Source organism: Taudactylus pleione, unplaced genomic scaffold (assembly GCF_031769625.1).
Source record: "Taudactylus pleione unplaced genomic scaffold, aTauple2 ptg000178l, whole genome shotgun sequence".
Classification (NCBI taxonomy): Eukaryota; Metazoa; Chordata; class Amphibia; order Anura; family Myobatrachidae; genus Taudactylus; species Taudactylus pleione.
In genome coordinates, this window is record NW_028284580.1 from 4,193,961 (window position 1) to 4,216,563 (window position 22,603).

General features: G+C 43.9%; 1 protein-coding gene across 3 annotated transcripts in view; it reads left to right on the forward strand.

Annotated features, from left to right (window-relative positions):
- Positions 1-22,603, forward strand: part of FBXO38 (F-box protein 38) — a 95,079-nt gene that overhangs the window by 29,937 nt on the left and 42,539 nt on the right. For all 3 annotated transcript variants that reach the window (XM_088475770.1, XM_088475768.1, XM_088475769.1), the window contains exons 8-13: positions 1,459-1,552; positions 3,264-3,394; positions 4,712-4,882; positions 5,729-5,871; positions 10,131-10,374; positions 18,242-18,358. In XM_088475770.1, coding sequence (XP_088331896.1) covers positions 1,459-1,552; positions 3,264-3,394; positions 4,712-4,882; positions 5,729-5,871; positions 10,131-10,374; positions 18,242-18,358 — 900 coding nt within the window. The remainder of the gene's footprint in view (positions 1-1,458; positions 1,553-3,263; positions 3,395-4,711; positions 4,883-5,728; positions 5,872-10,130; positions 10,375-18,241; positions 18,359-22,603) is intronic.

A 22,603-nucleotide genomic window follows, 5' to 3' on the forward strand; every position in this document is an offset into this window, starting at 1 on the left:
TGGTGCATGGAATTTGACTAGTGCTCCCATAATTTATAAAATTGGATTAGATGGTCTTTCTTGTCATTTAAATAGTTTTTACATATTTTTAATAATGAATCGCAACCAATATGTTTTAAGTGTAAGACGGCTGAATAAATTCAGATTATGGATTGCATTCCTGAACTAAATACACTACATTTGCCATATATATAACCTAGTCACGAGCCTGGTATTTCCCAGGGAATATGTTGTTATGGTATAATTCCATTCTTTATTTTCACTTATGTCTTTATTTTTTTCGAAGTTCTTTTGCACTTATTTTTCCTCAGCATGTGTCTTACCAAATCATTAATTACTAAAGGGGCTCTGAAATGCAGGAGGCAGTCTCAACTCTACATATCTCCTTGTGTAAGATAAATTGTTCTATCAATTTATTAAGCCAGTGGTTCCCAAACTTTTATGAATCGCAAGATTATCAGCATTGTTTTCACGGCACCCCTAAGCCAAAAGTTTGTTATTGAGAAATTCAGATTTATTTAATTTTTTTAGTAAAGTGAAGTAAATTGCGCTTACCTGTCATCCTTAGGCTCAGTTATGTGGTGCGGGACAGGTTTGTGCTTCTGTTTGTCCACATATTTACATTACATTAACCATAAATAATTTGATTTTGTGCTGGACCACCATCCTGAGGCACCCCTGCAAATGTCCCAAGGCACCCCAGGGTGCCACGGCGCACAGTTTGGGAACCACTGCATTAAGCCATTTACTGTAATGTATTAGACCGGCCTTCATTAAGTACACTCTATACTAGCCTATAGCAAAAAAACAAAGTAAATTCAATCAGATAGGTACAGTGACAGTTTTTTTTTCAGTTTAACACCTGCCGCAAATACAGTATGAAGACCTTGGTCAGGCTGGACTGTAATCAGTGACTCAGTATAGTATGTGTTATACTCCTTATGAACTGATTGATTGTGACAATAGCCACTCAGCATGAGCAGTCTAACCTGTCAGAGTCATTCTTTTATAATTGCATGTCATTTTATTCGTGTTTTGTCACATGGATCATTCAGTATGGGCACAAATGTACAAATGTGTGTGTTCATATTGGACATTATGAAGGGACTGCAAGTATATTGGTCTGATTGTTTGTTTATGACAGCTTTTTCTGAAAAGTGCTTGGGATGCAAGTATTGAAATCTTGTTGAAAAAAGTTGCAGTTGCTATAAGAAAGGGCCTTTATTATAAATAACAGCTTTGGATCCTGTTTGAAATGTGAATTTCATATCTTATACAGATAAATAAGTATGCCCTGTATACATCTGGACCTATTTTTAGTCATGGTGAAAGATCATGAAATTTGCAGGATTAAGCACCTGAAAACTTGTATTTTGTGGGGAGTGCATATTCTTTCAAGTGGTGGATATAGATTTAGATAGATTTTTATATATCTTTTGCATCTTGGACTTTTTGCAGGTGGGTTTCGGAATTTGCACACGATTGTGTTGGGAGCATGCAAGAATGCTCTGGAAGTAGATCTTGGCTACCTCATAATCACAGCTGCTAGAAGGTAAGTCTTCCACACGCTTTAGAAGTAAGGGTAGAGAGATTTATTATTTTTTTTCCAACTTGTAAGCGCCATGTTTTTAATAAAATTAAAAAAAAGGAAATGTGTGTATAAATGTGTGGAGGAAATGGGCACTCCAGTGTCCAATGTTTTAACAAGGGTACCAGGATATAGTAGATGCAGTGTAAGATATGCAATACGGCACTCCAATTTGTGAAACAAGTAAGTGCTCAGTTACTGTTGTTGGAAGTTGAGCATGTTTGTTTCTTATTTAATTGTATTTTCTTTTTGTTAAGATGTAATTAGCAAAAGCGGTGTTCTCTGTGAGACCATCTAGGGAGAGCCAACATAAGCACGTTGCAGCACTTCTCTCTTAGCTCCATCTTCTCTCTTAGCTCCATCTTCTCTCTTAGCTCCATCTTCTCTCTCAGCTCCATCTTCTCTCTTAGCTCCATCTTCTCTCTTAGCTCCATCTTCTCTCTTAGCTCCATCTTCTCTCTTAGCTCCATCTTCTCTCTTAGCTCCATCTTCTCTCTTAGCTCCATCTTCTCTCTTAGCTCCATCTTCTCTCTTAGCTCCATCTTCTCTCTTAGCTCTATCTTCTCTCTTAAACTTCCTTTTTTGAATACGTGTGTAAGCGTTGGTGTGTACTCTTATTCATTATATTGTGAACTGGCAATTTAGTTGTTTTCTTAACATTTTAAATATATTTGCATCTACAATAGTTATTATATTAAAGTATATCTTCACTTTACAAACCACAAAAGGAAAATTAGCCAAACTAAGCTCAAATATTAATGTGGTAGCAGCCTTATTTCTTTAATTATTTTTCTTTCAAATGTTATACCTTTCTATCAGTTGCAGCCTACAGTGTGGATGTCAGGTACAGAATATTCATGCCAGCACTGTAACCCTCTCTTTATCCAGTGTACTCACATGCACAACAGTTATGCACAATGAATTCCTTCCCAATAGTTGCAAGCTCATTGATGCAAATACACGGAGATATGACGGCAGAGATTTCTGCTGCCGTAGATTGCAGCACTAGTGACTCCTGAGGCACATATTGTCTTCAACAAAATGGAAGCCAGGGCTTCATACACAGTGTCAGTTACAAAATCAACTATAAATCTACGGGATCTCCATATAAATCTACGGGATCTTCACATTTAGGCCATGAGAAGCCAGAGGAAAACTAATTTGCTTTTAGAGAAAATTAAATAGAAAGTTTATTACAGTATATAAGTAAAGCAAATTAGCTAACAAGATTCTTGAACACGTACGTGTACTACTATCGTTGTACCATGCAGAGGTTGTATTTTCATATGTCATGGTATTTACACCGTAATTTGTTTTGCTGTTAAACAATGGTTATCTATCTTTGGTGGATTGCTATATTTGCATAGCCTAAAGCTGGATACACACTGATAGATATATCCATTGAACCGGCGATATATCTATAGTACATCACCGGGTGTGTACAGCGGATATGTCTGTGAACGTTGATCGCCCGTATACATGCTGCAGGCACCCGGGAGCACAACTGGTTGGGCAAATGTAATTGCCCGCCCAGTTCAGCTGTCATGCCCGGCACATCGGGCAGACGATTAATAAGTGTGTATACACTTACCAATTGTCAGATAGGTCGGCCCATCGACCTAATGTGTACCCAGCTTAACAGAGATGTAGTCATCTTACCTATCCTTAAATCTAGATTACATGAAGTGCGTATCCAACCTTCCCTGACCAAAGATGGAGTGTTTTCAGCACTGAAGATGGCTGAGCTTGAGTTTCCACAGTTTGAAACCTTACATCTAGGATATGTGGATGAGTTTTTATTACAGTGTAAGTGGAAGTTGTATTTTAAACCAATGTTTTGCTTGTGTATTACAGTAGTATGGTTTGGCTCTTTTTTTATACCATAGGTTTTTTAACAGCCACAACTTTGGGAGTTGGTAAATTAGTAATGCATTTATTTTACTGTTGTCTACAAAATGTATATTATTGTTTTCAAATGCATGTAACACTTAATAACAAAACCATAGTTTCACACACCTTTACGCCAAGAAAGCATTTCTATATGGATTTTACTTTAAGGACTGCTTATGATTCTTCTGTTCAGCAAGATTGCTCTGTTAGACTGCATTTCTGCAAACCAAGGTACTCTCAAAACTGGTAGTGATTAAAATAACATGTCAAGACTATTTAATTTGAATACGGTGTTAAATAGAGAGAGAGGGAGCGAGCAGAGCCACCAGTAAGAATCGGAGGCCCTTAACAAAATTTTGATCCTGGGCCCCCCTCACTGTCTAGTCTTGATGCCCTTGTAGCGTTTTTCCACCACCCTCCTACTATGTCCATTGGTTCCCATTGCGGCATTACCCCCCACACCATACGTTTCCATAGTAGCATTACCATCCACTTCCACAGAGGCAATAGATCCTGCATGGCATTTCCTCCTACGGTCCTATGTCTATAGGTCTCCACTGTAGCGTTACCTGCCAAACCCTTGTCCACAGGTCTCCATTGAAGCATTAGCCCCAGCGTCCGTATGTCCTTAATGTAGCATTATCCCATGACTCCCCATAGTATTCCAGTGATCTCCCCCAGAGGCATTATCCACTCCTTCTCTTGCAGAGAACTGCAGAGCATGTCTCAGAGGGGACTGATTATTACTCCCCCCTGCTGCACAGATCATTGGAATAGTGCTTTGCCCTTTCATATAAGGTACATGTTCTCTAGAACGCTGTTTGCATGGTGGTATGGGGCACAAAATGAGCATCTTATGTCGACTGTCACAGATGAATACATCTCAACCCAGTAGAGGGCCTGTTAGAGGAAATCAGTTGTGCACATTACAGAACTGATATCTATTTCTTATTCCAAGTCATGCTCTTCAGAGCAGCAGTGTGTTTATCAGTAGCAAGCTGTCAGCAATATTGAGGAAAGCATTGCATTGGCAGGCATGTAAAGACAGTCAGGTCAGTTAGAAGGCTGTACATGGGTAATTTGTATATTGTAATAATGGATAAAATATAGTACTCCATACCAAACTTAATAAGTCTGTGGATTTTATTTCACTTCACTGTAGGTTATATGATCTAACTCTTTTTGCTTGACTTTAGCTGCGTACATTAGTGATACTGTTTTTTGTTTCCTCAGGTAAAATGACAAATGCCGATCTAATGAAGTATGGCTTGGCAGATGTTGCTGAGAATCCCGGCATTATCACTGATATTGGAATGAAAGCTGTAAATGAGGTCTTTTCCTGCATCAAGTATTTGGTGATCTACAACTGCCCTCACCTTCATAATCCTAAAAATTGGATCACAGGTATTAATCACAAACTGTTCCCAGCTATTCTGGTGGTAACATTGAGCAGTGATTAGGAACTTGTAGGTCATAATACCAGTAGAACCTTCACAAGGTGGTTGAAGATGTGCATGGGGTTACCTTGCAGTCTTAATAGTAGTTTAAATATGGTCTAACATTGTATCTGAATTTGTCTTTGAGAAGGCAAAGGGGTATATTTACTAAAGTGAGAGTTTTTAGAAGTGGAGATGTTGCTCATAGCAACCAATCAGATTCTACTTAACATTTAACTAGCACCTTTTAGATTAGAAGATAATAGCTAGAATCTGATTGGTTGCTTTGGGCAGCATCTCCACTTCTAAAAACTCTCACTTTAGTAAATTTACCCTAAAGTCTAAAGTGCTACTGTTCAATATGCTATTAACAAAACTACACCCATTTTTAACTTTTCGGTCACTTCATAAAACGCTGCGTTAAGTCAAGTTAATGGCGGTATTTATTGCTAATGGCATTTTTCAATTGGGATATCCATTTCAGCAGTGCATGACAAATAAGGGGTTATTCAGTTTAGGTTTTAATCTTACCAATATTTATTCATCACTTTGGTTTTATTTATTTCAGTAATTTAACAGTGACATGTCTCAAAACCATATGGCATCTGTATCAGCAGTTTGTCATAACACCAAAACGGCTGGAAACCACTGCATTCAACACCCACAGTTTATGTTCCCTGGTATTATGGGACTTAACTTTATGTAGCAATTATTTGGATAGGTAAATAATGTATATATTGTTTTATTGAGGAAAATCTAATGCCTTCCTAGAAATTGTCCATCCACATTTACTACTTCCTCTGCTTCATTGAAGATCACTCCCGTTGGAACCGGTTGGTAGATCTCAGTTTGGTGCGTTGCCATGCCATAAAGCTGGAATCCTTCAGTCAGTTTGTTGAATTGCTTCCCAGCTTAGAATTTATCTCTCTGGACCAGATGTTTCGGGAACCTCCTAAGGTGAGTTCTTGGGATAGACAAACTTTACCTAGTTGACTGGTGATGCTATGAGCCTGCAGCTAACTCATCTTCAATGAGTGGTTAAGGTTGAAATCCTTTTGGCCTATAATTTGAGTACAGATTCATTTCACAGGTTGATATAAAGACTGTGGTGGGGAAAGAAATGAAATGTGTTACTTTGAATAATAATGAAGTGTGCTATGTCTGAAGTGCAAATTAGCTAGACATTGGTCGCATAGACAACTGTTTTTTTAATGTTCTCTGTATGAGGGCCATGCAGTCACATAGCACATACCTGTCCAATATAAAATTTCACCACCTTAGTATTCCTGGCCGCCTAACAACATTTATTTTGTTGCATTTGTAAGAGAATGAGACCTGGGATCTTTTAAGAGTCTCCTGTTAGGTGAAACCTCCCATGCTTTCCTGTAAGTAGATTGTTAGAAACAACTGTATTATATGTTAGAAGGATGTAAAAACAATTACCTTTTACCGTTCTGGTCAACATAATTGGCAAGCTAGAATTTTAAGTATATAATGTACAATATTTCCTGGAAAAAAAGAATGTAGTGAAACAGCTTTGGTCTATAGACACTTATGTTTGGCACAGAACAGCTAAGGATAAAACCATAACCATTTGGAAAGCAATAGGTGGAATTTCTAAACACAAGACCTCTAAAAGGGTACAAGCCCATATCCAAAGACTTTGACATTGCAGTTTCAACAGTGCGCAATGTTGTTAAGTTTCTACTCATGGAACTGTGAAGAACCTCTCTGGTTGTGGGGGAAAGAGGAAAATCGATGAGAGAAGTGTTCGAAGGTTGGTACGAACTGTGGAAAAAATACCATGTAAAACATCCAAAGGGCTGAAGGCTGACCTGGAACAATCTGGAGTGATGGTATCAACCCGTACTATACGCCGTACACTAAACTTAGAAGGGCTTTATTGACGAAGGCCAAGGAGGACCACACTCCAGGAAAGAAGACATAAAAGAAGTGACTGAGCTTTGTACCTAGACAAACCACAATTCTTCTGGGCAAATATTCTGTGGGCAGACACAACCTAAAAAGAGCTCTCTGGCAATGCAGACCAGCGATTTTGTTTATAAGCAACACAATTAACTTTTAAGGAGAACAGCCTAACAAACATTAAACATGATGGAGGCCCCATAATGTTGTGGAGCTGCTTTGCTGACTCTGGTACTGGAGGCCTCCACCATATTAGAGGAATCGTGAAAGCGGAGGATTACTAACTTAACATTTTGGAGTGAAATTTGCTACCCAGAGTAAGAAGACTAGGTTTAGGTTATAGATCATGTGTCCTCCAGCATGATAAAGACCCAATAGACACATCCAAAAGCACAAAAGAAAGCTTGAAAAGAAAAAAATGTTTTAACTGGCCAGCAATGTCCTGATCTCAATCCAATTGAGAGCTGAAATTTGCCATTAGGAAAACGAATCCTGCAAACATTCAAGTCCTTAAACAAATTGCAGTGGGAGAAACTACCAGCAGACTGGTGCGAGAAGGTTATAGATGGCTACAAGAATTGTTTGGTCATTGCTGCCAAAGGGCGTGCAACCACATATTAAGGAAGGGTGTCTTTAATACTTTTCAGGTCATATTTAGTATTTTGTCTTGAACATCACTACATGTAAATTTAAAATCTATTTTTTTTTTGGTTCATAACTTTGGACATACTATTAAAATATTCTTATATGAAGTTGATACAATTACATTTATTTCTGAAGATATTGTACAGGTTTCACTTAAAATTCAGGGGTGGCCATAATGTTGACCAGAACTGTGTGTGCAAATCGTATAATCCGTGATGAAATATGTATTTTTGATTTTTGTTAATTGTCTGGAGTTCCCTTTTAAGTATGAATAAATCAGTTGCTTTTGGTATATTATTTTTCTTGGGATTACACTAAGTTTAGTATGTCAAAGGATATTACTGTAGCTTTCATGCCATCCGACATCTTGTGTGTGGCATGCCCCCTCTGCTTACTCCTTTGTTGTTACAGTTAACATATTTTTTGGGACGTTGTCCTATTTACCCAAAACTGTATTTTCTATTTTGGGTGGAGTTATCCTTTAATGTCCAAATGTATTTAGAACTAACTGAAGTACTCTGTGTTGCCCCTGTTTATATCTTCAAGTTATTAAGTTAGGTGTCTCAGACCAATTGCCACCCCTCTGTTAAGTTTTCATCCAAATCCATCCAGTAAAAGGCCCAGAACAGGCTCCCTGGGTTAAAGTTCTGCCCAGCGTACACCAACGGGAGGTCCAACTGGGACCTCAAACCCCTAGTATGTCTTCTGTGATCCAATGTTACCACTCTGTGAAGGTTTCGTCCAAATCCATCCAGTGGAAGGCTCAGAACAGTAATATTTCTGGTCAGCATACAGTGACATCCCTCACTGCACCGACACCAGCAAAAAGGGGCGTGACCTCGACAGCAGGGGGCGTAGTCTCACAGTGAGGGGTCGTGGCCTCGCGGCCGAACCCCCGTTCTCATCACTTGGGGGTGGTGGTGGGCGTTTGCCAGAGGTGCGCACTGCCCTCTGTGCAGTGCCGGCTGCCTCACTGTGTCAGGAGCCGAGTGCTGCCCTTAATGCTACAGCGCAGCACCCGGCTACTGTCACTGAGGGGGGAGTCGGCTCCTTGGAGTCACCCCTCGGCTGGTGCCACCCGGTAGGGGCCCGCACCCCCTTGTGATGCCACTGCCAGCATACACCAAAGGGAGGTCCAACTGGGACACTAACCCCCTTAAAACCTGGTCAGGATCCAACTGGACCACCTCGCGTTGATTTCATTCCAATCAGTGCAGGGGTTTCCAGACAAACAGACCAATTAATTTAATATATTGGATAGAAACTTTAATTTTTCCAACATCATTTGTCATATGTCAAAATATTTCCTAAAATAATAATAATTCTTTCCTGTGTGCAGCAGCTTTACTGAGATTTGTTCCGAACCATGTAGTGGCCACCCTGTGCGTGCCAAGGCACTTTACTATTATTAGCTTAGAAACATAAATGTAACCTTTCTATTCCCAGTCTCCAGAGAACAAAGTTCCAGACACAAATGAAAGTATTTTTTGGAAGTCTCTATAGTTTAATTTTTTGAATGAAACAATTGTATATCTTTTTGTTGGTAACATGTTTTTGCATATGTTTAAGTGTAATTACCTACAGATGTGTCCTCGTACATCTAGCCTCTACGCCAAACAGTGTGACTTGCCTGAATTGAGTGAGCCGCTAGGTCCCATGCTACTCTGCTAGCATTGGGCATCTTTTTTTGCCAAAAATGTGTCTTAAGTCGCAAAGCGATGAGATTAGGACGCATCGGCAGACTGTGCTGATTCATTTGATATCTGCGTGCACCTGGACATGCATGTAAAGCACAATGGAACTTGGAATAAGAAAGCTGCGGGCGCTCTACATTGTAGCACTTCGTATACAGATTCTGAGTTTCAGTCGCACATTGATATGCAAGTGTTGCCTATCAAATCAGCACAGTCTGCTGGTGCGTCCATGTCGCAATGCATTTCGACCTAGATGCATTTTCAGTAAAATAGATGCAAAAAAGATGCTAACAGAGTCTCATGGGATCTGGTGAGACGAGAAGGGCTTTTTAGCGTAACTGCATGTGTAAGGACACATCAGCAAATGGTTGTCTAATAACGAACACATTTTTCTCATTATAGTTTTTCTATAACAAAGTAGATTAATGGACTATAAATAGTAAGTCTTATGTTGAAAACATGGTGGGGATTGAAGAAAAGAATGAATCATATTATTTAGACAATCTATTCATTACCGCTTCAGAATACAAGTAGGAAATAGAATCAAAAATTCCAACCATAGACTAATTAGGCATGTTTTAAAGGTTGTTCCACAGAAAATTAATATGTTTAAGCTATAAAATATTGCTTATAATTACTGTGATACGTTGCCTAGTTTTTGAAAGACTTTCTTACTAACTTAGGCCCCCATTTAGTAACGAGTTTTATCACCAAAACGAGTGATAAAACTCACTGTGTATGATAAATGTTGCTCCAGCCTATCAGCTCCCAACTGTTATTTTTCTAACAGTTGATAGTTGGGAGCTGGAGCACCATTATCATACACAGTGACATTTATCACTCGTTTTGGTGATAAAACTTGTTACTAAATGAGGCCCATATTTTGATCCGGAGGACTAATATAAGAGATAAGGTATTTTTGAACTGATCATTTATTTTTCTTATTTTAAGGGTTGTGCCCGAGTCGGTCTTAGTGCAGGGACAGGGATTGGTGTATCTTCAGCCCTAGTAAGCAATCAAAACTCGAACAATGAGAATGAAAATAACAACAATCACCAAAATAACAACAACAATCTGCAGCACAATAATAATCAACAACCACACAACATTCCACCTCCACAACAAGAGGAGGGGAATGACGAGCCAGATCTAAGGCCAGAGAACCATGTAGAGGAACAACATATTGCTGCTGAAGGTGAGATTTATCTGCATACTTATATATAATGTTGTAGATGATGGGTCACAATAATTTTTATTGTAATGTGTTCTAGTTGTTCCTTCATATACTATTCTATTTTGTCCTTAAGCCAAGGGACACTCAGGCTCACGTTGTGGTAATGCACCACCCACAGGAGGCAGAGCACTTGATCAGGAAAAGAACATGGCCCTTATGTCTCTATTTAATAATTACCAACACAAGGGAGCTCCATTTTGAAGTGCAAGAATGTCACGGCTATTGGTATTTTCCGGTGTCATTTCTTTACATAAAATTTCTACAGTCAGACCGTGTCTGAATCTGGGAGCATGGCAGGAGTGTGATGGGTCACTCCACTATTCTCTTCCTTCATGGAATTCATGTGTCTTTCCCATTACATATACAGATAAAGCAGAACCGTAGAACATAGAGAGATGAGAAGGAGTGTGCATCAGTAGCATTACAGCCCAACAGGGCTGCACACAAAATGTGCGAGTATAGTATGAAATTGGGCCGCAAGGGGGCGAATTACGGTGCCGTTGTCAGCGTCTCTATACCATTGCACCGAAAAGTTGTACCCTTCGCAGCTAATTGGATTGAGCCCTTAAAGTCCTGCACAGTATCGAGCACAGGTGCTGCGCTGTCTGTAATAAATGTACAAGGTGGATTCAGTATTAACTCCCCTTTTTGGTATAGGATTTTCACGGTATGGCTGCAATCACAGGTGTTAATGCCACTCGAGCAAAATTTCTCAGCCTGATACCACTGTTTATTATCTTTTTCTGTTCTTAAGATGTTACCCTCTCTCTGGAGCTGCTTTATGTTACACTTCAGCTCTATATACGATAACGTCGGCCCTCCTAACTAATGCACCTCTGATTGTAACTTCTGTTTCAGGCAACTGCCACTCACCTGTTCTCTCTCCAACTGTCACTTTTTTGCACCCCAGAGGATTTTGGGGCTGTAGTCTCCTGCAGCAGTTCTGTGATACCATATGACTGTGGAATATCACATTGTTGGTAACCTGCTTTTGCTAGCAACTCCTATAGGTGTTTCTGTGGCACCAGACAAACAGCGATTGTGTCACCTTCAAATTAAAATGGTGTTCCCACTTGTATGAGACTAGTAATTGCCACCACAATGTTCATTCACCAGCTCCTGGAACCACTTCTGGTTGGTGTGCTTGGGTACTGGCCGGAGGCAACTCGCAGGTCTGAAAGGCGTTTTTTTTTTTCTTTTTTCAGTCCATCCTCCTGGCCGCTCGCTAAGCTGTGGGTGCCAACCCACAGCTTTGGCGAGTGGCCAGGTGATGGTCGCGGCCATCACAACCATCGGGGCTTGCGACGAGACCCTTGTCTCGTCTGCCGCAAGCCCCAGTGAGCTCTCGTGATGTCAGTGGGGCCGCCCTCAAACGGCAGGCGTTCCTTCGGGAACGTCTCCGTTTGGCCAGCCACCCCCCTTCCCGACCTGCCTACCAAACGGGGCGAGCTGTTGATCAACATCGTCAGCCGTCCCTTTTGGATGCGAGCGCTGGAGCGAGTGATTTCTCGCTCGCTCCGGGACTCGCGCATACCGCCCGGCTATCGACCTGCTTGCGAGCGGGTCTGAATCAGGCCCAGAATGTCATCCTCACATTCACCCTGCTTGGAATGATGGAATGTGAGAGCCCTATAGATAAGTGCAGGATTTTGCTGATAATTCCCAGAGAACTTGAACTCGCAATGGTAGTATAACTCAACGAGGTATTTGAAATGTATGGCTCTGAGTTCATTAAAATGTTTTTCAATAAGGAAGAAAAAGGTGTCTTATGTTCAATTCCTTAACATTCCGTGGTGTCTTGTAAATAATAATAATACAAAAGGTTCCTTTATAAAAAAATTAAAATTTATGTCACTTGGAATGTTTTTCTGTTTTTCCCTTAAGGCACTTACTTGGAAGGTAAAATCATTTTATGTTAGATGTATGTCCTTTTCTCTTTATTCAGACTGTTATTCTCCTCCTGATGTTACTTGAAGGAAGGTGGTTACTATGCGCTGAAAATTTCTATTTATCTTCAAACGAATATCTCTTCCACCTTTTCTTTTTAATGTGTTCTCATTGGCGTATGCAAAGGGATAAGGAGAAAACTGAAAAGAAAAGGCACATCTCATGCATTAAACCTTTTTATTTTGTAGAAAACATTATCTTGATATGTTTTTATATACACTGACTCTGTTGGGAGTTTCTTTTGGTTCCTTGCTCAGATGTGATACTTTTTATCCGTTCAGTTATTATGCCTTGTTGCTGTACGTAAAAATTTATCTTACTGATTGGCGTAGACCACAGTCTGTGTCCTGCCATGCTCTGGGTGTCAGTCGAAGCTTGACTGAAGTAATGGCCTGTAAAGAAAAAAAGCCACAAGAAAAATTGCGTGCCCCTAAATTACGTGTCATGGATACATGAAAAACACTGTAAAAACTTTGTAAGAGGGTCTGAAGTAGGGATAGGATTTCTTTTGTTGGCCAAGTGCCTTTCTTAACTCTATTGTCAGTCTGTGTCCTCTTTTTTGACCCCTTGAAAAAATGTTCTTCTTCGTGTTCTATAGGGCTTCAGATGGAGACCTTTGGGGTGTAGGTGGTGGTTGAGGAACGGGCACCACGCAATTAAAGCTTTCAGCTCCCAGGATGCATCGGTCCATCCCCCTATACCCCACACCCGAGCCAGAAGCACCTCAGTTTCGTCGGTGCCCAGCCGATGTCGGGTCACCATTATGCAGTGGACTGCTTAGGATTCCCAAGAAGCTTTTATTTTAGGATTTATTATTTTATACTTTTCCTGTTGAGCGAGCAGCAGCAGACTGTCCACAGGACGTCTGCGCTGCCACTCCGTCACTCCTCCGGGCGCCGCAATGCCAGCTTCGGCTGGGGATTTCAGCGGGCATCCCTGGGTCCTCGCTAGACTGCAGCCCGGACACAAGGGGATAGGTAAGGCGGGTAATCGCTCACGGTGACCCGCGGATTGGCAGTCATCCCTCTGGTCTCAGGGGACAGACCGGAGGAGCTGAGAGTGAACACAGGCTTTGTCCACAGTGATCCACTAGACCACCAGGGTACATATGGAGCTGGAATACAGCGTCCCGGTAGTTAAAAAATCAGCATGGGGAGGTCAGCTTTCCCCATTAAAGCAGCCCCTCCCCTCAGCTCAGGGTGCCATTTCTCTGAGGTCTCGCTTCCATGAGCTGCTATCCTCCTCCGACCATGCCCCCTCAGAGGTCTCTGGCGGCCATTTTCTCCAGGCTCAGGCACAAAGGGAAACGCAGGGTCTGGTCCCCCTACATACCTCTTTATGTAGCGCTATCAGAATCTATGTAGTTGATTGTAGTGCCATTCTGCAGTTATATTGTATTTCTGCAGTGTATGTGACTTATGCTAGCGCTGCCTGTCTGTTTATTTATCTATACCAGTGGTTCCCAAACTTTTTTGAATCATGGCGCCCTAGAGTATCAGCATTGCTTTCACGGCATTCCTAAGTTTAAGTTTGTTATCGAGAAATTCAGAAAAAAATTTAAGAGAGTAGAGTGAAGTAAATTGTGCTACTTGTCATCCTTAGGTCCAGTTATGTGGTGGTGGACAGGTTTGCGCTACTGTTGGCCCACATATTTACATAACATTGACCAAAAATAATTTGATTTGGTGCTAAACCACCAACCAGAGGCACCCCTGCAAGTGTCTCAAGGCACCCCAGGGTGCCACGGCACACAGTTTGGGAACCACTGATCTATACTGTCAGTATATATCTTTCCCTTTTTCTGACTTTGCCCTAACATACAGGTGTATTCAGGGTTTTTCTCAGTACCTCACATCTCTACAATAAATGTATTGGTGTGGGTTGTCACATACAGTTAGTTACTGCACAGTGCCATATTTGTGCTGTGCGCTCGTGTAGCTTGTCCAAGCCTAAGACAGGATCAGTATATTGCATTCCGACTTGTATCCTACATACCCAGTGGTTGCATTATACCCAGTGCCATATTGTGTGCTATACTACTCTACAGCTATGTCTAGCAAAGGCTAGAGTAGCAAGCAAGGAACTGCGCCCATACTGCTATCACGCAAATTATGTGATGCAGGCTTAAGTGAGGAGGATTTGAAACAAGATGGGTTATGTGTTAAATGTTATACTCCACCAGGCCCATCAGGCCCCCAGCTCCTGCACAAGAGCCCCCATGGGCTGCCTTTCCTCAGGCGCTGGCTACTATTGTGGACCGCCTAGCGGTACCGACTGTAATTTCCCCTATGGGGCTACCACAGTAGGCCATAATTCCCCTTCTGGGGCTGCCACAGCAGGTTCAGGCAATACAGGTATCTCCTGTGTCCCTCTATGGGTAGATGTATTCTCTAGCTTGTTACAGAGTCTGGTGGCTACCTCTACAGACTATATTGCAAGGCAAGGCAAGAAGCCCCTACCCAGTAAGCCTTCTAAGCGCAGTGTTCACAAATACGTGCTATAGGCTATAGCACGTATTTTACCTGGGATTGAGCACTGAGGACTCACTTTTCAAAAGTTGCCGGGTCCCCAGGGACGCGCTGTGCTGTGGCCAATCCCGGACAGCTGGCTGCAGCACAGCGTGTCCCCCCTGCAGAGAAAGACACAACGCTGTCTGTTATAGCAGCCAAGGAGAGTCAGAGACTCTCATTGGCTGCTGCTGTGGAAAGCCGTGCTGGGATCAAGTGTCTGATCCCAGCATCAGCACAGCCCTGCCCGGCGCTGGGACAGTGTGTTTGTTCCCTGCGCCGGGTAAGCCACCGCGGCGGGTACCTGGTGAAGGATCTGCCTGGTCGCTTCCACCAGCGTCGGCTGTAAAGTCTCGACGAGAGAAGCTTGGCTCCTGGCGCAAGCTTAGCAGAGCTTGCTGCCCGGAAGCCAAGAAGCAGCGGTGGTTGTTTGGCACTGGACGGTCCAGCAGCCAATAGGAGGCAGACGCGACGAGCCAATTGCGGCTCGCCGCAATATAGCCCCGCCCACTCGGGGCGTCTTTTAATAGACACCGCTGAGCGGGAAACTTTAGTACGGTGGAGGAGTGAAGACCTCCCAAAGAGAAGTGCGTTGCGGCAACAACTATGCGGCCTCGCAAGAGGCCTGAAGACCGCGTGATCAAGGAGGAAAAAAGGAAGCCGTGGTGCCACTGGCCAGGACAGGCCAGCAGCAGAATTAAGCTGAGGACCGGAGAGGACTGCAGAGGTGGAAAGAAAAAGAGCTATCTAAGGTCCCCCCCGCAGCTTCTTCCACCGTACCAGTAGGCGGCCTTGGGCCATCTGTGTTTAAACCCTCCCTAGACCACCAGGGTTGTCGGGCACTAGGCCTGTGGGATAGGCCTGTGGATATATAGGCAGGCACAAGGCCCGGGCTACATAGGGGGCATTAGACCCAATTTAAGGTATCTGCCCCACAAATAGGTGTGAGTGACCTGGGCATTAGGCCCAGGTAACTAATGGGCAAATAGGTGAGCCACTACTGGGGGCAATGCATAGGGGGGATTAATACTGTGAGGGCAATGCATAGGGGGGATTAATACTGGGGGCAATGCATAGGGACGGATTAATACTGGGGGCAATGCATGGGGGGGGATTAATACTGGGGGCAATGCATAGGGGGGGATTAATACTGGGGGCACTGCATAGGGGGGGATTAATACTGGGGACACTGCATGGGGGGATTAATACTGGGGGCACTGCATAGGGGGGATTAATACTGGGCACTGTATAGGGGGGGATTAATACTGGGTGCACTGCATAGGGGGGATTAATACTGGGGGCACTGCATAGGGGGGACTATTACTGGGGGCAATGTATAGGTGGAACTATTACTGGGGCAGCGCATAGGGGGACTAAAGGGCATTAATGTGCAGCATCATTTGTAAGGGGTATTACTGCAAGGCATAATGTGTAAATGCCGGGCATGGCTGTGTGGCATAATGTGTAAAGGCCGGGCATTTATTTTTTGATAAATATGCATATCATTACCTAAAGCGTTATTCATAGGCTAACCATACTATCACTTTAAAACGGGACACTCATGAATTAATTACAAAGGTTCTGTGACTGGCTGACTTCATGCCTGGATTCACCAGGTTTTAATGAGCCACAGAACCTGTGTAATCCATGAGTGTCCCAGTTTAATGGGATGATATGGTAAGCCTACTTATTCACTATGGGTTTTCTGAACAGACAAGTCATATTACTCCACTACCAGATATCCACACCTTCCTCCAGGGTGCCTTCCGTATACAACCTCCCTTTGTCCCTCCAGTGGCTCAATGGGATTTGTCAGTAGTTCTTTGTGCCCTACAGGGTCCTCCGTTTGAACCTCTGGAATCTGTGGACCTCAAGTGGCTCACAGCGAAGACTATTTTTCTTTTCCGGCTATGATGTCCGCCAGTAGAGTGTCGGATTTAGTGGAGCTCTCTTGACGCTCCCCATTTCTGATATTCCATTAGCACAGGGCGCGCCCTGGTTTCCTTCCAAAAGTTGTTACTAGTTTCCGCATTAATGAAGAAATTGTAGACCTGGCCTTTCAATCACCAAGGTGAGGCCTCCTTGGATGTGGTCCAGGGCCCTCAGGATCTATGTGGACCGTACCAGTTCTCTTCAGAGATCAGACTCCTTATTTGTGCTCTATGGATTTCACAAGAAGGGATGGCCAGCCAACAAACAGACATTGGCTAGATGGCTTCGGATGACTATCTCACAGACTCGCACGTAGGCAGGCCTTCCTGTACCGGCTACCGTTACTGCTCATTCTACTCACTCTGTGGGTTCTTTGTGGGTAGCTTGCCGTGGCGCCTTAGCTGACCAGCTTTGTAAGGCGGCCACGTGGTCCTCTGTTGGTACCTTTCTGAGATTCTATGCTTTCAATACTTTTGCCTCTCAGGATGCTTCATTTGGGCGCCGGATTCTCCTCTCAGCGCAGGCGCATCCCCACTACTGAATGACTGCTTTGGGACATCTCCAAGGTGTCCCTGTGGAGCCCTTTGGACCCTGAAGAAAAAAATGAGTTATGGTAAAACTTGCCTTTGTTAACTCCTTCTTCGAAGTCCATAGTGTCGACAGGGCACGTGCCCTGACGCACCTGGTTTCAAATGGGCTATGTTTCTGGTCACCGGTTTCCCGTCTCCTCCTACATGAGAGTGTGATTCTTGTGTGTACAAGCCTTCCTTCTCTCTACTCCTCTGGCCTTTGGCTTGTCACAAACTGGGGTGCCTCTGGCTTGGGGGCAGGGTATAGGGGGTTGGACCAGTGCATCCTGGGAGCTGAAAGCTTTAACTGTGTGGTGCCCAGTCCTCAACCACCACCTACACCCCTAGGTCTCCCTGTGGACCCTATGGACTTCGAAGAAAGTAAGTTAACAAAGGTAAGTTTTATCATAACTTTCATTTTTTGTTTTTTTTCTTCTCTTTTGAACTATAGGCTTTTCAATTATTTATTTTTCCATTGCTCCACACTCTATGCAAATGATGGCCATCTGGAGTTTGTATGCAATTATCCCATTCTGACAATGGGATACATGCAGTCTGAGTACTATGGTCACCACTCTGTTACATGGGCAGGTATTAAACCTTCTAAAAGGATAAGAGGGAAACCAATCCGCAACGAATCAGCTTCTAGCTATCATTCTATAGAATGTTTTAGATAAATGAAGCTAATTGATTGCTATGGACAATTTCTCCATTTGTTCTATTTGGAAGATTTGATACCATTTCCCCCTTATCATATCACAATGTGGTCAATATTGAGGCGACACCCTCTTTCTCCTACTTTGTATGGTAGAACATGTATTTGTACCTTGCATATATCTTTAAACTTTTATTGTGTTTTCCTCAAATATGCAGCTCTGAACGATATGGAAGACGTGTCACAGGATGAAATTAGACCACCAGAACAAGAAAATGAAGTTGCAGCTCCAAATGTGGCCGTTATACCAATGGATGTAGATGAAGAACGAGCAGGTGTTGTCATGTTTATTTACATTTATGTTGCATTTACAAATAATATATGAAAAGTGTAATTAGCTTCTTAGATTACAAAGATGGCCCTGTCCACTTGATACATAAATTAGTAGAATAACAATTGTAATTATATCTGTAAAGTACATGAAGCACTATATGAATAAAATGATGATTGCTTGTGTGCAATGTGCATTTGGCTACTGCTAGACAACAGCCCAATCAGTCTATAACAGTAAAGCAATCATTGGTGACTTGCATCTCCATACAGTGTATTGAGGAGTACCTGAGTGTTGCACAGTGTGTCCTGCTCACTGCTAGAAAAAGATCTTAATATATGTGAGATAACATTTTGGGGCTGATCCTGATTTGAAGGGTTGCAGATGCCACTGCATGCCCTTCACTGGTGTACAGCCGAAAGTCTGAATGTACAGGGACACCCACTGTGAGCGTATTTAAGCACTCAAATACTGATTGGTGCGTATTTAGGCACTGTCCGGCATCAGCAGTGCATCCGACTCAATCAGCCCCTTTGTCCCATGGAGCTTTTATGTGTGGGTATCAATATATGTAAGTTCTATTATTCTCTTCTTATATTACTGTATGCAGAAACACATATGTTGTGATGTTGTCTATTGTTGAATTCCAATGTCATCCATGTAAAATAGTGTAGCACCTATTGCAAATCGCTAGCATTATAAGAAAAAAAAAGTCATTTATAGTCGCATAGTAGGTGAGTTTGTAGCAAATAGCACTCAATGAGTGAGCGGACAGACAGGATCAGATTTGAAAAATGGAGACAAGGGAAGAAATGTGCACTGGTGGCAGGGTTATTGCTAGGATGAGAGAATCAAGAAAGAGGTCCCTCCCAATGAGGGATTACAGTCTACGATGGAGGGGTGTAACAAGGAGGGGGAACTGGGACAGAGGGTAGGTGGTGGTGATCATAGGTGCTGAGTAGAGAGTCATGAGGGTTGCTAGGCTTGTATGAAGAAGTGACTGACTCTTAAGGGTTGAAGTTGTGGAGTCTGGCAGAAAGTCTGAGGGAGTAATTTCAGAGTAGAGAGGCAGAACCAAAGAAATCTTGGTGAGGAGGCGGTCAATGGAGGGTGAGAGGAGTGTGGACAGAAATGAGGTCAGAGATGTCTGAGGGAGCGGAGTGATTAGAGGGCTTTATAAGTGTGGGTGATTGTAGCAAAATTGCGTATTTTGCATCTGCACGGGCATAACTGCGCAGGGTGCGTAATTGGTATAGACATGTAATTTGTTGTTTCTTTAAATTGGTATAGACATGTAACTTGCCCTTTTGTTAACTTGGTGTAATGATACTCATGGTTGTAGGGTGGCAAGCCTTTGAACCTAGAGTGAAGAGAGGGTAGGAAGTCCTGCGTTCCTGCTTCAGTAATAATTGTCAATATGTGTATCTCACATAAGATAAATTACCTTGGAAAGTACCAGCCATTTGACCAGGCTCTGCCAGAAGAAGTCATTAAGAGCTTTGTGTATTGTTCCTGAACAGAGATCAAACCAGTACTGCTTATACCAGAGACACATTGTCTGCGAAAGGTGTGTATTTTTTCACCTAAGTCCAGGGGTATGTATATTGAGATAAGCCTTACAGCTAAACTTCAAAAAAGGGATGATAGGTAATTAAAATAACCCCTGTCCGAATGAGAGAGAGACCCCAAAGATCCAACCAGCTGGACAACCCTTTCTGAGTTGACAAGGGTTAAAATTACTTCAGGGAGGGGGGTCAGGAGAAACAGGCATAAAAACTGTAGCTGGCTTCTGAATCAGTGTTCTTACTGAGGGACTTTCATCAAAGGTACAGACTGAATCGGAGTTAGTCATTAGGGGCTGCCTGTCCCCCAAATCACATAAGATAACGGTGATTTGTGTATTTTCCTTTATTTTATTTCTGAAATTGTAAGTAACGTGTGTGCAACCTTTTTTTCTACTTCAGGGTACATAGGGTATCCACAGGATACCTTGGGGTATAGGTGTTGACGTCAGGCATCGGGCACCATAGAGTTAAGTTTTCAGCCTCCCAGGATGCACTAGGATCCCCCTCCTATACCCTGCCCCCGAGCCAAGGCATCTCAGTTTCGTTTGGTGCCCGGCCGGAGTCTGATGCACCTGTTTAGAGGGGGCTAGAATTGGCCCCTGAAGTTTTCTACAAGCAGCTGTGGCTGCTCATCTGGATGTACAGCATGGACAGTCAGTACTGACGTCCATGCTGTCTTCCCTACACCCCCGCCGGTACCAGAACGCCGGTACTGATCTGGGGATGCTGGTAGGCATCTGGGGTCACCGCCAGCAGTGACCCCAGATGTTTGGGACAATGGCCGGATTCAAGGGGGCAGCAGGTAAGCAGCGGGGTCCCGCGGTGGGTCCCTGCTGAGCACATGGTACAGAGTCCCCAGGCAGGGGGCTCCCTGGGGACTGGCTGCAGCGTGGAGCCAGGTTTCGGACCTGCGCTTCCACTACCCCCCTGGGACAGCGGACCGCAGCTGAGCGGTAGCGCTGCGTCGTCCCAGGGGTTAATTGCATGCCAGGGGAGTGCGCCTTCCCTGTAACACAGCCGGCGCCTCCCCCGCTGCACACAGCCCTCTCCGCTCTGCTGACTGGCCCTGTGGCAGTGCTCCTCCCCCAGGCCGGCCTCCTCGGTGGCCATATTTTGCTGGAAGCATGGTGAGCGCTGCTGGACGCTGAAGATCGGCGGCATCGCGGTCTGGGTCCTCCGGCATACCTCTACTCCGTTGGTTCAGGTCTGTGTATGCAGCGCTGTGTCCTACCAGGCTCTGTGTCTGCGTAGTTGAGAATCAGCGCTGATAGTGCAGGAATTGATTTCTTTGCATGGTATGTGACTTCTGCTAGCGTCTGCTGCCTGTACTTTCACTTTCTACTGTCAGCCTTTTCACTGTCCCTGTTCTTCTTCTGCTAAAGCCCTTGCGGTGCGGTGCTTGCAGGGTGGTTCTCCCACTATACTAACCAGTATCAGTGAGAGGGGTCACATACTTACCATCATGTCTGAGAGTGACTTTCCTCTCCAGGTTTTGTGTACTAAGTGTAAGGTACCAATAGCGGAGGGGGAGGGTAACGCGGAGGGGCTATTTCGGCAGTGTTATTTATTGGCGTGGCCAATTACTGTCACGGCTCCGGTACAGGAGCCGCCCTGGGCTTGTTTCGCCAAAGCGCTTAGAACCCTCATGGGCCAGTTAGCTCCGCAGCCTACCTTCCCACAGATGGGATTGTCCCAGCAGTCAGTGGTGTCGTCGCCCATGCAGGGTTTCCCGAGACAATTGATGGTACCCCACAGTCTCCCGATTTCCCCTCCTCAGGTCTCTCAGGAGCCTGCGTGGGTTAATTCACTGACAAGCTCTGTACAGCATTTGTCGGACGTGTTACAAGGGGAGTCTGTGTTGCGGCCTCACAAGCGGCCGGTGGCGTCTGTCTGCTCCTTATGAGGATGACGACTGGACGTCCGATGATGGGGAGATTCTGGATCTTTCTGACCAAGAACCTCCCCGTACTAAAGAGTCGGACGCTAACTCTAAGGTTTATATTCCTGGCCTTATTCGTGCAGTCCGCACTGCTTTAGTTATTGAGGATGATGAGCCTCCGGTGTCAAAATCCAAATATGCCTTTTTCAAGGATGTTAAGGGTGAAGCCACAGTGTTTTATCTTTCGGGACAATTAGTGGACCACTTAGAGGAGGCGTGGAAACATCCAGGCAAACTGTATCAGCCTCAAAGGCGTTTAGCAGTGGCGTATCCGTTTGCAGACAATTATTTTGCTAAGTGGGAATCCCCGCCACAGGTGGATTCACTTGTGGCACGCCTGGTCCGAAGTGCCACGTTGCCCATGCCCTCCTTAAAGGAATGCCACGGACCGTAAGGTGGAAATCTGCATAAGTCCGTTTAATCCCTTGCGCGGTTAGCCAGGCCGGCTATGGCCATTTGTTGGGTAGCCAGAGCTATGGAGCGCTGGGCAGATACTTTAGAGGCGTCTTTTGACTCCGACTGTTCGGATGATCAGACCCAGTTGATAGGCAATCTCAGGGATTCGGCCACTTAAATTAACGAAGCGGCTTTAGATATCAGTACCCTGACCTCATGGATTTCTTCTGCTGCAGTGTCGTCGCACCTTATGGTTGCGATCTTGGAAGGCGGACGCTCCAATTCAGGTACGTCATCCTTTCGGCCTTACAGGGCCCAGGGTAGGCCTAAAGCACAGTCCTTTCCCCGA